Source organism: Coregonus lavaretus, assembly GCF_964263955.1.
Source record: "Coregonus lavaretus genome assembly, chromosome: 3".
Classification (NCBI taxonomy): Eukaryota; Metazoa; Chordata; class Actinopteri; order Salmoniformes; family Salmonidae; genus Coregonus; species Coregonus lavaretus.
This window is the reverse complement of record NC_139990.1, coordinates 5,219,397-5,237,293: the sequence shown is the minus strand read 5'-3', so window position 1 is coordinate 5,237,293 and position 17,897 is coordinate 5,219,397. Positions and strand designations below refer to the sequence as shown.

Sequence of the window (17,897 nt, the reverse complement as noted above, 5' to 3'; positions counted from 1 at the left end):
TTTGTCTCCCAGTGTCTGTTGGAAAGCAGACTGAACCAGGTTTTCCTCAAGGATTTTGCCTGTGCTTAGCTCTATTCCGTTTATTTTTATCCCAAAACAAACGTCCTAGTCCTTGCCAATGACAAGCATACCCATAACATGATGCAGCCACCACCATGCTTGAAAATATGAATAGTGGTACTCAGTGATGTGTTGTGTTGGATTTGCCCCAAACATAACGCTTTGTATTAAGGACATAAAGTTAATTTCTTTGCCACATTTTTTGCAGTTTTACTTTAGTGCCTTACTGCCAAACAGGATGCATGTTTTGGAATATTTATATTCTGTACAGGCGTCCTTCTTTTCACTCTGTCATTTAGGTTAGTATTGTGGAGTAACTACAATGTCATTGATCCATCCTCAGTTATCTCCTATCACAACCATTAAACTGTAACTGTTTTAAAGTCACCATTAGCCTCATGGTGAAATCCCTGAGTGGTTTCCTTCCTCTCTGGCAACTGAATTAGGAAGGACGCCTGTATCTTTGTAGTGACTGGGTATATTGATACACCATCGAAAGTGAAATGAATAACTTCACCATGCTCAAAGGGATATATATATATATTTTACCCATCTACCAATAGGTGCCATTCTTTGCGAGGTATTTGAAAACCTCCCTGGTCTTTGTGGTTGAATCTGTGTTTAAAATTAACTGCTCGACTGAGTGACCTTACAGATAATTGTATGTGTGGGGTACAGAGATGAGGTAGTCATTCAAAAATCATGTTAAACACTATTATTGCACACAGTGACTCCATGCAACTTATTTTGTGAACTTATTTTGTCTTGACATAACAAAGGGGTTGAATACTTATTGACTCAAGACATTTCAACTTTTCATTTTTTATTAATATGTAAAAGATTCTAAAAACATAATTCTAATTTGACATTATGGGGTATTGTGTGTCGGCCGGTGACACAAAATCTCAACTGAATCCATTTAAAATTCAGGCTGTAACACAACAACATGTGGAAAAGGTCAAAGGGTGTGAATACTTTCTGAAGACACTATTATTTGCTGTTGTCACTTTGTCAATGAACACACCCGAAGCACTGAATGGTCTATGTTACCACTTTATTAATAGGCCTACATTGTGCAGTAGGATGCGTTGATTAGTTGATTGACAGGTGTACTGCAGAACGATAAACAGTCCGTCGGTGTGGATGCTCGTCAACATCTATAGTAATGTGTAATTTATCGTTAACGTTAATGTTATCCTCCTTGGAGTGGCTTTACGGCATAGCATTCATTGATGACATCATCGAAATCAGAGCAAGAAAACTATCAAAGGACCACTAGGTATACTTAAAATGGGACAGGCTAATCAAAAAATGAAACGATAAACAATGTGCTCGTCTCCACCTCATACAAACTTAAAATCGGGTGCTGGATCCTCGTATATAATCCAAAGAACAGAAATAAGACAGCACTACGGTAAATAAACGTAAATCTAAATGTTTATTCCCGCATGAATGTTTGGGGTTTGAGCCCTTCTTCAGCGTGCAAGGCAATGGCAGTCAATGTCACGACAACAAGACCTCACAGGTGGGCATAATGATACATTCACAGTCAGTATTGGCCCAATCAAGAGACCCCAGCAGAGAGCTGTAGGGGAAACAAATAAAGGTAGACACACAACACAAATATATTATGAGGTCATTACCTAAATGTTTGGCCTATTTAGAATCTACTACAAAAAAACTATCAAAAAAAACAAACATTGCTCATTAAGGCCTGCTGGGCCAAGAGTTCCCAAGCGATCTATCCAATATGTCTCTGCAGAAGTAATGTATCCCTATCTCCTCCCCTGCGTGGTGCCTTCACCAATTCAATACCCATAAGGCACTTAGTTCATGATTATGGCTATTGAAATGCCTGGCAACAGGAGATTTTTCATCATGGTTCTGAATGGGGCTCTTATGCTCACATATCCTTGTCTTAAGTTCACGTTTGGTCTTACCCACATAATACAAGTGACAGGAACACTGAAGGAGATATACAACATGTTATTCTACCTCAAACCTTTATCCTCTCACCCCAATGGGGACGGATAAGAGAGTTCCCTCTGATCATGGCATAGCAGTGGACACAGTTGTGACAAGGGAAACTGCCATCAGGAATGATAGACATAAAAAGTGATGCTTTTTTCTTAGGCAAATCTGACCTTACTAAACAATCCCGTAAATTTGAGGGTATCTTATAGCAAAACCTCGGGGGGGGATTAAAATGCTTTACCAAAGCTGGGGTCTCTGTGTAATATGTGCCAATGTCTATTAACCACTTCCTGGATCGACCTTGAAATAGGACTGTAGATGGACACCAAAGTTGCAGAGGGGGGAAGAGGGATTCCTTTGACGTGTTTGACATAATGCCTTGTCTAACTCTCTTAAGGCAATTGTCCAATAATTCTTCTTTACACCCTCTTGTTTTGAATCGTTCACATACATCTTTGGCATGTACATCAAATGATAAATCAGAGTCACAAATGCGCCTAATGCGAAGGAGTTGGTCAACTACAGGCTAATCAAATCCACAAGTTTGCAATAGAGGAATAATGGAGTTAAATAGGCCTAGTGCATGAGCGGCTATAACAAAATACTAGACAGAGACGAGAATAACTCAAAGAAGACTTGGATATAGGACAAAAACAAAACCCGAGGCCGAGCGTCACCTTTGCCAGTGGCAGAACAGAGGCATGAACCAGTTGTCTGCCTGTAAATAAGTCACACCACAGAGACTCGCCAGACAGAACTGGGCCTACCACTTCCTTATCTTGCTTGTTAGATTCCAAGCCATTCATCTTTCATGAGGAGATTATAGTGGGACCCTGGCTTCCCTGAGGGTACCTGGTAGGAGGCTGGCAATATCACTCGCTCTCTCACTCACTGCATTATTCATTCTATGGTAGTCCTCGGATGTTGCTTACAGAATGAGCTAATTGGAGCTGCATGGACATTGAAACAATCCCATATGCCTGCCTGCTAATGCTGCATGTTTAAACATGTAGATGACATTATAGAACAAGTTGTCTGTAAAGATTTTCTCTGTACATAAAAAACACAAAATGCATTGTTTACAACATCAATAAGCTACACAGTGACAGTGGAGAGGAGTGGCAAGCCAGCGAACTATTTCAAAGACCAGAGCCAAAGGACGTGAGGGGACAGCGAGGTGCTATGGACTGTTTCCCTGACTGGCTCCTTTCTTTACAATACCAGCAATTCCATCGTTCTCAATGCCATCCTATCGGTTTCTCCATCATCATCATCAACCATCATCCTGTCAAGTTTCTAATGGTCACAATGTATCGATTTATATTGTATTTCTTTGTACTTGTATGCACAATTCAGCTTTTAGCTAACATGTATACAAAATAAAACTATCATTGCACGCGCGATAGAACTGAGACTTTTTTTTTGCACGTTGCTGGATGCTCCTCTCAAAAACAATAACAAAGGTACTGGAGCGAACAGTGGTGCTGTTTCTCCCTATATGGATTTCAGCTTTAAAGGGATATTTCACCCAAATTACATATTGGTTTCTTTACCCTGTAAGCAGTCTATGGACAAGGTATGACAGCAATCCATGCTTTGGTTTAGTTTTCCCTGCACTGTTTCCACATGCTAAAGTTTTAGCATTTGTGGCACAAATCCCATTCAAGTCATGAGACCGATATCTGACTCGTTTCAGGAAACTAGGCGTATGTCGCACGTCACTACTTCAGAGTGGCAGCATTTGAACATTAACATTTATTTTTTATCAAAATGCTTTTTTTGGTAGAAATGCCTTCTGGAACATGTGAACTTTAATGTGCCTTAATAACAAACTTGCATTCCATCCATAAATATGAATAACATAGTTAAATTACGAGCCTAATTGGTTTAGCCATGCCAAAAGACAGGAACCTTCCCACTAGCTATGATTGTCTGAGCTAAAACTGGCGAGTGTAGAGAGTATAGAGATATTGTTATCCACGTCGGCACCAACGATGTTAGGATGAAACAGTCAGAGGTCACCAAGTGCAACATAGCTTCAGCATGTAAATCAGCTAGAAAGATGTGTCGGCATCGAGTAATTGTCTCTGGCCCCCTCCCAGTTAGGGGAAGTGACGAGCTCTACAGCAGAGTCTCAGCACTCAATTGCTGGTTGAAAACTGTTTTCTGCCCCTCCCAAAAGATAACATTTGTGGATAATTGGCCCTCTTTCTGGGACTCACCCACAAACAGGATCAAGCCTGACCTGCTGAGGAGTGACGGACTCCATCCTAGCTGGAGGGGTGCTCTCCTCTTATCTACCAACATAGATAGGGCTCTAACTCCTCTAGCCCCACAGTGAAATAGGGTGCAGGCCAGGCAGCAGGCTGTTAGCCAACCTGCCAGCTTAGTGGAGTCTGCCAATAGCATAGTCAGTGTAGTCAGCTCAGCCATACCCATTGAGACTGTGTCTGTGCCTCGACCTAGGTTGGGCAAAACTAAACATGGTGGTGTTCACCCTAGCAATCTTATTAGGATAAAGACCTCCTCCATTCCTGCCATTATTGAAAGAGATCGTGATACCTCACATCTCAAAATAGGGTTACTTAATGTTAGATCCCTCACTTCAAAGGCAGTCATAGTCAATGAACTAATCACTGATCATAATCTTGATGTGATTGGCCTGACTGAAACATGGCTTAAGCCTGATGAATTTGCTGTGTTAAATGAGGCCTCACCTCCTGGTTACACTAGTGACCATATTCCCCGTGCATCCCGCAAAGGCGGAGGTGTTGCTAACATTTACGATAGCAAATTTCAATTTACAAAAAAAAAAATGACGTTTTCATCTTTCGAGCTTCTAGTCATGAAATCTATGCAGCCTACTCAATCACTTTTTATAGCTACTGTTTACAGGCCTCCTGGGCCATATACAGCGTTCCTCTCTGAGTTTCCTGAATTCCTATCAGACCTTGTAGTCATAGCAGATCATATTCTAATTTTTGGTGATTTTAATATTCACATGGAGAAGTCCACAGACCCACTCCAAAAGTCTTTCGGAGCCATTATCGACTCAGTGGGTTTTGTCCAACATGTCTCTGGACCTACTCACTGCCACAGTCATACTCTGGACCTAGTTTTGTCCCATGGAATAAATGTTGTAGATCTTAATGTTTTTCCACAAAATCCTGGACTATCGGACCACCATTTTATTACGTTTGCAATCGCAACAAATAATCTGCTCAGACCCCAACCAAGGAGCATCAAAAGTCGTGCTATAAATTCTCAGACAACACAAAAATTCATTGATGCCCTTCCAGACTCCTTCTGCCTACCCAAGGACGTCAGAGGACAAAAATCAGTTAACCACTTAACTGAGGAACTCAATTTAACCTTGCGCAATACCCTAGATGCAGTTGCACCCCTAAAAACGAAAAACATTTGTCATAAGAAACTAGCTCCCTGGTATACAGAAAATACCCGAGCTTTGAAGCAAGCTTCCAGGAAATTGGAACGGAAATGGCGCCACACCAAACTGGAAGTCTTCCGACTAGCTTGGAAAGACAGTACCGTGCAGTACCGAAGAGCCCTCACTGCTGCTCGATCATCCTACTTTTCCAAATTAATCGAGGAAAATAAGAACAATCCAAAATTTCTTTTTGATACTGTTGCAAAGCTAACTAAAAAGCAGCATTCCCCAAGAGAGGATGGTTTTCACTTCAGCAGTGATAAATTCATGAACTTCTTTGAGGAAAAGATCATGACCATTAGAAAGCAAATTACGGACTCCTCTTTGAATCTGCGTATTCCTCCAGGGCTTAGCTGTCCTGGATCTGCACAGCTCTGCGAGGGCCTGGGATCGGGAGAGACACTTAAGTGTTTTAGTACTATATCTCTTGACACAATGATGAAAATAATCATGGCCTCTAAACCTTCAAGCTGCATACTGGATCCTATTCCTACTAAACTGCTGAAGGAGCTGCTTCCTGTGCTTGGCCCTCCTATGTTGAACATAATAAACAGCTCTCTATCCACCGGATGTGTACCAAACTCACTAAAAGTGGCAGTGATAAAGCCTCTCTTGAAAAAGCCAAACCTTGACCCGGAAAATATAAAAAACTATCGGCCTATATCGAATCTTCCATTCCTCTCAAAAATTTTAGAAAAAGCTGTTGCGCAGCAACTCACTGCCTTTCTGAAGACAAACAATGTATACGAAATGCTTCAGTCTGGTTTTAGACCCCATCATAGCACTGAGACTGCACTTGTGAAGGTGGTAAATGACCTTTTAATGGCGTCAGACCGAGGCTCTGCATCTGTCCTCGTGCTTCTAGACCTTAGTGCTGCCTTTGACACCATCGATCACCACATTCTTTTGGAGAGACTGGAAACCCAAATTGGTCTACACGGACAAGTTCTGGCCTGGTTTAGATCCTACCTGTCGGAAAGATATCAGTTTGTCTCTGTGAATGGTCTGTCCTCCGACAAATCAACTGTACATTTCGGTGTTCCTCAAGGTTCCGTTTTAGGACCACTATTGTTTTCACTATATATTTTACCTCTTGGGGATGTTATTCGAAAACATAATGTTAACTTTCACTGCTATGCGGATGACACACAGCTGTACATTTCAATGAAGCATGGTGAAGCCCCAAAATTGCCCTCGCTAGAAGCCTGTGTTTCAGACATAAGGAAGTGGATGGCTGAAAACTTTTTACTTTTAAACTCGGACAAAACAGAGATGCTTGTTCTAGGTCCCAAGAAACAAAGAGATCTTCTGTTAAATCTGACAATTCATCTTGATGGTTGTAAAGTCGTCTCAAATAAAACTGTGAAGGACCTAGGCGTTACTCTTGACCCTGATCTCTCTTTTGACGAACATATCAAGACTGTTTCAAGGACAGCTTTTTTCCATCTACGTAACATTGCAAAAATCAGAAATTTTCTGTCCAAAAATGATGCAGAAAAATTAATCCATGCATTTGTTACTTCTAGATTAGACTACTGCAATGCTCTATTTTCCGGCTACCCGGATAAAGCACTAAATAAACTTCAGTTAGTGCTAAATACGGCTGCTAGAATCCTGACTAGAACCAAGAAATTTGATCATATTACTCCAGTGCTAGCTTCCCTACACTGGCTTCCTGTTAAGGCAAGGGCTGATTTCAAGGTTTTACTGTTAACCTATAAAGCGTTACATGGGCTTGCTCCTACCTATCTTTCCGAGTTGGTCCTGCCGTACATACCAATACGTACGCTACGGTCACAAGACGCAGGCCTCCTAATTGTCCCTAGAATTTCTAAGCAAACAGCGGGAGGCAGGGCTTTCTCCTATAGATCTCCATTTTTATGGAACAGTCTGCCTACCCATGTGAGAGACGCAGACTCGGTCTCAACCTTTAAGTCTTTACTGAAGACTTATCTCTTCAGTAGGTCATATGATTGAGTGTAGTCTGGCCCAGGAGTGTGAAGGTGAACGGAAAGGCTGGAGCAACGAACAGCCCTTGCTGTCTCTGCCGGGCCGGTTCCCCTCTCCACTGGGGTTCTCTGCCTCTAACCCTGTTGCAGGGGCTGAGTCACTGGCTTGCTGGTGCTCTTTCATGCCGTCCCTGGGAGGGGTGCGTCACTTGAGTGGGTTGAGTTACTGACGTGATCTTCCTGTCTGGGTTGGCGCCCCCCCCTTGGTTTGTGCTGTGGTGGAGACCTCTGTGGGCTATACTCGGCCTTGTCTCAGGATTGTAAGTTGGTGGTTGGGGATATCCCTCTAGTGGTGCGGGGGCTGTGCTTTGGCGGAGTGGGTGGGGTTATATCCTTCCTGTTTGGCCCTGTCCGGGGGTTTCTTCGGATGGGGCCACAGTGTCTCCGGACCGCTCCTGTCTCAGCCTCCAGTATTTATGCTGCAGTAGTTTATGTGTCGGGGGGCTGGGGTTAGTTGGTTATACCTGGAGTACTTCTCCTGTCTTATCCAGTGTCCTGTGTGAATTTAAGTATGCTCTCTCTAATTCTCTCGTTCTCTCTTTCTCTCTGAGAACCTGAGCCCTAGGACCATACGTCAGGACTACCGGGCATGATGACACCTTGCTGCCCCCAGTCCGCCTGGCCTTGCTGCTATTCCAGTTTCAACTGTTCTGCCTGCGGCTACGAAACCCCTACCTGTCCCAGACCTGCTGTTTTCAACTCTAAATGATCGGCTATGAAAAGCCAACTGAGAGACCTGAGCCCTAGGACCATACGTCGGGACTACCGGCCGTGGTGACTCCTTGCTGTCCCCAGTCCGCCTGGCCTTGCTGCTATTCCAGTTTAAACTGTTCTGCCTGCGGTTATGGAACCCCTACCTGTCCCAGACCTGCTGTTTTAAACTCTAATGATCGGCTATGAAAAGCCAACTGAGATTTATTCCTGATTATTATTTGACCATGCTTGTCACTTATGAACATTTTTGAACATCTTGGCATGGTTCTGTTATAATCTCCACCCGGCACAGCCAGAAGAGGACTGGCCACCCCTCATAGCCTGGTTCCTCTCTAGGTTTCTTCCTAGGTTTTGCCTTTCTAGGGAGTTTTTCCTAGCCACCGTGCTTCTACACCTGCATTACTAGCTGTTTGGGGTTTTAGGCTGGGTTTCTGTACAGCACTTCGAGATATTAGCTGATGTAAGAAGGGCTATATAAAATAAAATTGATTGATTGATTGAGATAATGTATGGGCTAGACATGCCGGGAGATGAGTTTGGATTGGTCTGCCATGTAGCTCGCTTCTGTCTATAACGTGAGCTGTTCAGTATGTGTTGACAGTCCTTTCTACCGCGCCGTTTTTGTAAGATATAAGGTTAGCCATCGAGAACTAAACAAACGTTTTCTCAACAATATTGATGCCCTGAATTTCGCAGGCTCTTTTGACAGATCAGTAGGAAAAAGTGATGGGCTACTTTCTGCACACACCACGGTCAGTGTGAACCGGAGTGACGTGACACAAAGCTGGCCAAACAAGATGTAACTACTAACAAAACTGAGTTATATCAAATTGTATTTGTCACATGCGCCGAATACAACAGGTGCAGACCTTACCGTGAAATGCTTAGATACAAGCCCTTAACCAACAACGCAGTTCAATAAATAGAGTTAAGAAAATATTTACTAAATAAACTAAGTTCAAAATATATATACAAATAAATATATATATAATGAGGCTATATACAGGGGCTACCGGTACCAAGTCAATGTGCGGGGGTACAGGTTAGTCGAGGTCATTTGTACATGTAGGTAGGGGTAAAGTGACTATGCATAGGTAATAAACAGCGAGTAGCAGCAGTGTAAAAACAAAGGGGGGGTGGGGGTCAATGTAAATAGTCCGGGTGGCCATTTGATTAATTGTTCAGCAGTCTTATGGTTTGGGGGTAAAAGCTGTTAAGGAGCCTTTTGGTTCTAGACTTGGCACTCCGGAACCGCTTGCCATGCGGTAGCAGAGAGAAGAGTCTATGAATTGGGTGACTGGAGTCTTTGACAATTTTTTGGGCCTTCCTCTGACACCGCCAAGTACAGTTGAAGTCGGAAGTTTACATACACCTTAGCTAGGATCACCACTTTATTTCAAGAATGTGAAATGTCAGAATAATAGTAGAGAGAATGATTTATTTCAGCTTTTATTTATTTCATCACATTCCCAGTGGGTCAGAAGTTTACATACACTCAATTAGTATTTGGTAGCATTGCCTTTAAATTGTTTAACTTGGATCAAACGTTTCGGGTAGCCTTCCACAAGCTTCCCACAATAAGTTGGGTGAATTTTGGCCCATTCCTCCTGATAGAGCTGGTGTAACTGAGTCAGGTTTGTAGGCCTCCTTGCTCGCACACGCTTTTACAGTCCTGCCCACACATTTTCTATAGGATTGAGGTCAGGGCTTTGTGATGGCCACTCCAACACCTTGACTTTGTTGTCCTTAAGCCATTTTGCCACAACTTTGGAAGTATGCTTGGGGTCATTGTCCATTTGGAAGACTCATTTGCGACCAAGCTTTAACTTCCTGACTGACGTCTTGAGATGTTGCTTCAATATATCCACATCCTTTTCCTTCCTCATTATGCAATCTATTTTGTGAAGTGCACCAGTCCCTCCTGCAGCAAAGCACACCCACAGCATGATGCTTCCACCCCCGTGCTTCACAGTTGGGATTGTGTTCTTTGGCTTGCAAGCGACCCCCTTTTTCCTCCAAACATAACGATGGTCATTATGGCCAAACATATTGTTGTTTCATCAGACCAGAGGACATTTCTCAGAAAAGTACGATCTTTGTCCCCATGTGCAGTTGCAAACCGTAGTCTGGATTTTTTATGGCAGTTTTGGAGCAGTGGCTTCTTCCTTGCTGAGCGGCCTTTCAGGTTATGTCGATATAGGACTTGTTTTACTGTGGATATAGATACTTTTGTACCTGTTTCCTCCAACATCTTCACAAGGACCTTTGCTGTTGTTCTGGGATTGATTTGCACTTTTCGCACCAAAGTACGTTCATCTCTAGGAGACAGAACGTGTCTTCTTCCTGAGCGGTATGACGGCTGCATGGTCCCATGGTTTTTATACTTGTGTACTATTGTTTGTACAGATGGTGGTACCTTCAGGCGTTTGGAAATTGCTCCCAAGGATGAACCAGACATGTGGAGGTCTAACAGGCTGATTTCTTTTGATTTTCCCATGATGTCAAGCAAAGAGGCACTGAGTATGAAGGTAGGCCTTGAAATACATCCACAGGTACACCTCCAATTGACTCAAATGATGTCAATTAGCCTATCAGAAGCTTCTAAAGCCATGACATCATTTTCTGGAACTGTCCAAGCTGTTTAAAGGCACAGTCAACTTAGTGTATGTAAACTTCTGACCCACTGGAATTGTGATAGAGTGAATTATAAGTGAAATAATCTGTCTGTAAACAATTGTTGGAAAAATTACTTGTGTCATGCACAAAGTAGATGTCCTAACCGACTTTCCAAAACTATAGTTTGTTAACAAGACATTTGTGGAGTGGTTGAAAAACAAGTTTTAATGACTCCAACCTAAGTGTATATAAACTTCCGACATCAACTGTATATAGGTCATGGATGGCAGGAAGCTTGGCCCTAGTGATGTACTGGGCCGTATGCACTACCCTCTGTAGCGCCTTACGGTCAGATGCCGAGCAGTTTCCATACCAGGCGGTGATCAGGATACTCTCGATGGTGCAGCTGTATAACTTTTTGAGGATCTGGGGACCCATGCCACATATTTTCAGTCTCCTGAGAGGGAAAAGGTGTTGTCGTGCCCTCTTCAAGACTGTCTTGGTGTGTTTGGACCATGATAGTTTGTTGGTGATGTGGACACTCGACCCGCTCCACTACAGCCACGTCGATGTTAATGGGGGCGAGTTCGGCCCTCCTTTTCCTGTAGTCCATGATCAGCTCCTTTGTCTTGCTCATATTGAGGGAGAGGTTGTTGTCCTGGCACCACACTGCTAGGTCTCTGACCTCCTCCCTATAGGCTGTCTCATCGTTGTCTGTGATTTTGCCTAACACTGTTTTGTCGTCAGCAAACTTGATGGTGTTGGAGTCGTGTTTGGCCACGCAGTCATGGGTGAACAGGGAGTACAGGAGGGGACTAAGCACACACCCCTGAGGGAACCCAGTGTTGAGGATAAGCGTGGCAGATGTGTTGTTGCCTACCCTTACCACCTGAGGGTGGCCCATCAGGATGTCCAGGATCCAGTTGCAGAGGGAGGTGTTTAGTCCCAGGGTCCTTAGCTTAGTGATGAGCTTTGTGGGCACTATGGTGTTGAACGCTGAGCTGTAGTCAATGAACAGCATTCTCACGTAGGTGTTCCTTTTGTCCAGGTGGAAAAGGGTAGTGTGGAGTGCAATTGAGATTGCGTCATCTGTGGATCTGTTAGGGCAGTATGCGAATTGGAGTGGGTCTAGGGTTTCCGGGATGATGGTGTTGATGTGAGCCATGACCAGCCTTTCAAAGCAGTTCATGGCTACCGACGTGAGCGCTACGGGGAATAATCATTTAGGCAGGTTACCTACGCTTTCTTGGATCCAGTCTGCCGTGAAGCATTCATCCATGTATACGGGTAAGAGTCTAGCTACATTTTCCAGATATACGTTTCTAATTTAGTCAGAAAGTCATTTTTATTGCAAGTTAAGCGTACTGTTAGTTAGCTAGCAAACGTTAGCTTGCTGGCACGCTAGCTAATGTTACATGTATGATCTGTGTAGTAATATTATTTGAATCAGAAATTCATTGGCATTGCTAGTTATTGCCTAAGGTTAGCTAGCAAACATTGAACCTAGTTTGTTAGCTTTAACTACCTGCAGATTCATACTACAGCTATGACAATGTTTGTATTGGTAGTAGTATGCGTTGGGGTTATGCCGGTTCATTGTTTAGCTAGCTAGCTAGCTACATGTCTAAACAAAAGACTCCACTTCGGCCGGATTATTACATGATCTATCAAATTAGCAGGTGTGTCTGGGGGTGATTACAGCCATGTATTGTATTTCATGAACATGTGTACATGTCTAGACAATAGTGACCCACCGACTTAGCTAGATGTTGGTGAGGGGTGGTTATAGCATTTACTTCACATGACCCATCAATTTAAGTGTGTTGGGTAAGCGTCATCTAATAAAGATAAAATATATGAATTGGTGTAGACAAAGAGTAGGTGTATCAAAACATTCAAGGGCCATTTTCTCAAAAGTGGGGTTATAAATGTATCAACATTAAAAGCAGAATTACTTTCCCATTGTTCCTCAACTGCAATGTATGATATACCATTTTCTCTACTTTTATCCAATGTAAAATACACCATTTAAAATGTTGCTACATAAGACTGAATCGAGGAGGTCTGTCACATATTAGCATTTTTCAACCATAATGTTCAAAACACCTAAAAGTGACTTTGTTGATCTTAACAATCAATTTTAGATACTTTTGGATGATTTGGACATGATGCGCAAAAAATGCTAATATCGATCCCGTAGCCTAATAACAGGGTAAGCAAACCAATGTGTCATTTTGTAATTTGGGTGAACTATCCCTAAGCCTCCTTGACGTCTGCTGGTAATGAAGGAAGAGAGAGCTTCCTTTTTTTTGAATTCCTTTATTGAAGGTTTTTATCATAATGTCAGCCAAATAAACAGTGTGCATTTTCATACAGGGTTCTGGGAACCAACATGTACACTACCTGTTGAACTTCTCTTAGATGGATTTCTATCAGTCCAGATCCCTTTATAGTGTTTGAATATAATAATAAATCATATCGTCCAGGGACATTGTATGTATACAGCTTTAACTTTAACTCCTGCTGACAACTATGGCCACTACGATTCATATTCATATGTAAATGCCATGCCTACGATGAGTGACAGAGAAGCTAATCGCTCCAGATGAGACATGATAACTAAATGTCACATCACTTCTCTGAGTCTCCATGGCTACCTGCCTCTGTGGCGTCTAACTGTTTTACTCACGTGGAGCTGAGTGATGTTGAAGTTAGACTTGACAGGACACAGTTCCCACGTCTCGTTCTCCAGAAACATCCGCAACTCCTCCAGGCGCGTCCTGGGGTGCAGAGAGAAAGAGGGATGAAGAGAAAACAAACAAAGAAAGAAAGAGAAAGAGACAAGAAGAAGAGTGAAGAAGTCAGCGTTTGCCGATTAATGACCCGTTACCATTTACTTTCAAGCACAAGGGCTCCTGCTCTCCCAGAATTCCAGATGAAATGCTTAAACAGAACGGGGAAATGTCACGGTGGGCATGGAAGGCAGTTTGTAGAGGGAGAAAGGACAGTCCCCCCACCCTCCCCCCGCTTGCGAGACCCCCCACCTGCCACCTCTCTCTTGTGGGTCAATCCCAATTCATCCACACGAAATGTCAGTGTAAACATCAAACATTACAGAGTCCTGGTCCCACAGCATACAGGTGTTTGAATATATGGAACAATATATCTCACAACACCGACCAGTCACAGGGATTATTACGAGGTGTTCTGTTAGAAAAACAGTGTGCCAGATAAGTTAGTCATGTAACACCTTTTGTATTCAGAATAAGAGATTTGGTATTCAAGCACACACAGTGGATGGGGAGTGTAGTCAGTGCACAGACATAGCAGATATCTTGAAGCATCTCTTGAATCATTATAAGTTATTAGGGGACAGAAAAAGTAGCTACAATGTCATATCCCCCGCTAACCCAGAGAGGCACAATATATATTGTGGTCCTCTGTAGCTCAGCTGGTAGAGCACGGCGCTTGTACCGCCAGGGTAGTGGGTTCGATCCCCGGGACCACCCATGCACAAAAATGTATGCACGCATGACTGTAAGTCACTTTGGATAAAAGCGTCTGCTAAATGGCATATTATATTATTATAATGTCAAAATGCAGCCAGCGCGACATAGTGAAGGCCCCACACAGTTTGCTGACGAGTAATGGCTTCATGTCTGCCTCGCAAGTTGTTGAGTATTCAGACATAATGTGAAAATTATGCATTGGGTGCGGAGAGGGAGAAGGGGCACAGTGGGAGCGTGTCCTAGCATTGCTGACAGGGGAAATGGGATCAATGCAGAGTTGACCACAGAGAGCATGCTGGGCTGGCTGTCCGCCTTTGTCCCGTCTCTCTGCGGGAAGATCTGTTGCTTACTCCTCACAAACCACATTGGAGGAGCAGGCCAGAGGTCCCTCAACACACTCCCTCCCTCCCTCCCTCCCTCCCCCTCCCTGAAATAAACAATGAAAAAATTGACAGTAAACATTACACTCACAAAAGTTCCAAAAGAATAAAGACATTTCAAATGTTATTATGTCTATATACAGTGTTGTAATGTTAAAGTACAAAAGGGAAAATAAATAAACATCATTATGGGTTGTTCTTCACTGGTTGCCCTTTTCTTGTGGCAACAGGTCACAAATCTTGCTGCTGTGATTGCACACTGTGGTATTTCACCCAATAGATATGGGAGTTTATCAAAATCGGGTTTGTTTTCTAATTCGTTGTGGGTCTGTGTAATCTGAGGGAAATATGTGTCTCTAATATGGTCATACATTTGGCAGGAGGTTAGGAAGTGCAGCTGTTTCCACCTCATTTTGTGGGAAGTGTGCACATAGCCTGTCTTCTCTTGAGAGCCAGGTCTGCCTACGGCGACCTTTCTCAATAGCAAGGCTATGCTCACTGAGTCTGTACATAGTCAAAGCTTTCCTTAAGTATGGGTCAGTCACAGTGGTCAGGTATTCTCTGCCACTGTGTACTCTCTGTTTAGGGCCAAATAGCATTCGAGTTTGCTCTGTTTTTTTGTAAATTCTTTCTAATGTGTCAAGTAATTATCTTTTTGTTTTCTCATGATTTGCTTGGGTCTAATTGTGTTGCTGTCCTGGGGCTCTGTGGGGTCTGTTTGTGTTTGTGACCAGAGCCCCAAGACCAGCTTGCTAAGCGGACTCTTCTGCAGATTCATCTCCCTGTAGGTGATGGCTTTGTTATGGAAGGTTTGGGAATCGCTTCCTTTTAGGTGGTTGTAGAATTTAACGGCACTTTCCTGGATTTTGATAATTAGCGTGTATCAGTCTAATTCTGTTCTGCATGCATTATTTGGTGTTTTACATTGTACACAGAGAATCTTTTTTCTCAATTTGGTGTTTGTCCCATTTTGTGAGTTCTTGGTTGGTGAGCGGACCCCAGATCTCACAAACATAAAGGGTAATGTGTTCTATAACTGATTCAAGTATATTTAGCCAGATCCTAATTGGTATGTCGAATTTTATGTTTATTTTGATGGCATAGAAGGCCCTTCCTGCCTTCTCTCTCTATATATATATACACCACCAGTCAAAAGTTTGGACACACCTACTGATTCAAGGGTTTTGCTTTATTTTTACATTTTTTTACATTGTAGAATAATAGTGAAGACATCAAAACTAGCAAATAACACATATGGAATCATGTAGTAAACAAAAAAGTGTTAAAAAAAATAAAAAAAAATGATATTTGAGATTCTTTAAATAGCCACCGTTTGCCATGATGACAGCTTTGCACACTCTTGGCATTCTCTAAACCAGCTTCATGAGGTAGTCACCTGGAATGCATTTCAATTAACAGGTGTGCCTTCTTAAAAGTTAATTTGTGGAATTTATTTCCTTCTTAACGCTATGTAGCCAATCAGTTGTGTTGTGACAAGGTAGGGGGGTATACAGAAGATAGCCCTATTTGGTAAAAGACCAAGTCCATATTATGGCAAGAACAGCTCAAATAATCAAAGAGAAACGACAGTCCATCATTACTTTAAGACATGAAGGTCGTCAATACGGAACATTTCAAGAACTTTGACTTTGCAGTCGCAAAAACCATCAAGAGCTATGATGAAACTGGCTCTAATGAGGAACTCCACAGGAATGGAAGACCCAGAGTTACCTCTGCTGCAGAGTATAAGTTCATTAGAGTTACCAGACTCAGAAATTGCAGCCCAAATAAATGCTTCACAGAGTTCAAGTAACAGACACATCTCAATATCAACTGTTCAGAGGGGACTGTGTGAATCAGGCCTTCATGGTCGAATTGCTGCAAAGACACCACTAGTAAAGGACACCAATAAGAAGAAGAGACCTGCTTGGGCCAAGAAACACAAGCAATGGACATTAGACCGGTGGAAATGTGTCCGTTGGTCTGGGGTCCAAATTTGAGATTTTTGGTTCAATCCACCATGTCTTTGTGAGACGCGTTGTGGGTGAACGGATGATCTCCGCATGTGTAGTTCCCACCGTAAAGCATGGAGGAGGAGGTGTTATGGTGTGGGGATGCTTTGCTGGTGACACGGTCTGTGATTTATTTAGAATTCAAGGCACACTTAACCAGCATGGCTAACACAGCATTCTGCAGCGATCGCCATCCCATCTGGTTTGGGCTTAGTGGGACTATAATTTGTTTTTCAACAGGACAATGACCCAACACACCTCCAGGCTCTGTAAGGGCTATTTTACCAAGAAGGAGAGTGATGGAGTGCTGCATCAGATGACCTGGCCTCCACAATCCCCCGACCTCAACCCAATTGAGATGGTTTGGGATGAGTCGGAAGGCAGAGTGAAGGAAAAGCAGCCAACAAGTGCTCAGCATATGTGGGAACTCCTTCAAGACTGTTGGAAAAGCATTCCAGGTGAAGCTGGTTGAGAGTGTGCATAGCCGTCATCAAGGCAAAGGGTGGCTATTTGAAGAATCTCAAATATAAAATATATTTTGATTTGTTTAACACAAATTTGGTTACTACATGATTCCATATGTGTTATTTCATAGTTTTGATGTCTTCACTATTATTCTACAATGTAAAAAATTGTAAAAATAGGTGTGTCCAAACTTTTGACTGGTACTATTCTATATAGGTTGGGGAGAACAATATTATTATTATGTAATCAGACCAGTGTTCAACCAGGGAAACATTCATATAACTTTGGCAAACATTCGCTAGCTAGGGGCGAGATGCCTCACCTGTGATAGTTCTTGAAGTAGTTGACACTTTGACATTTAATGGACTCCTGCAGCAACTCGGACTTACTGCCACAGAACTCCTCCCCCACTTGCATCAGCCTGAGAGGGGGAGGGGAGGGTGGATGAGACACAAATGAGGAACAATGCAAAATGAGATGGAAAGAAGACAAAAGCGAGGAGGGGAGGGGAAAAGCATCTGTCAGTCGCTTCTGAATAGTTCAATGAACCCCATAGAGTTACTTCACAGCCATGTGGCCCTGAGACCGATCCCTGAAGAACCCCTATTCACTCTCCCCACTGGCCCGTAAGGACACAGCCGACCCAGAAACCCGATTCCTTAATTGACAAGCTTGTAAAGAGCCAAATTACAACTTTGTTCTGTTGGCGG

At 42.9% G+C, this 17,897-nt stretch overlaps 1 protein-coding gene across 1 annotated transcript in view; it reads right to left on the bottom strand.

The window, feature by feature from the left end:
- Positions 1-17,897, bottom strand: part of LOC311124834 (syndetin-like) — a 287,319-nt gene that overhangs the window by 103,831 nt on the left and 165,591 nt on the right. The window contains exons 16-17 of the mRNA XM_084158339.1: positions 17,510-17,608; positions 13,511-13,601 (exon numbers count right to left, since the gene is read on the bottom strand). Coding sequence (XP_084014465.1) covers positions 13,511-13,601; positions 17,510-17,608 — 190 coding nt within the window. The remainder of the gene's footprint in view (positions 1-13,510; positions 13,602-17,509; positions 17,609-17,897) is intronic.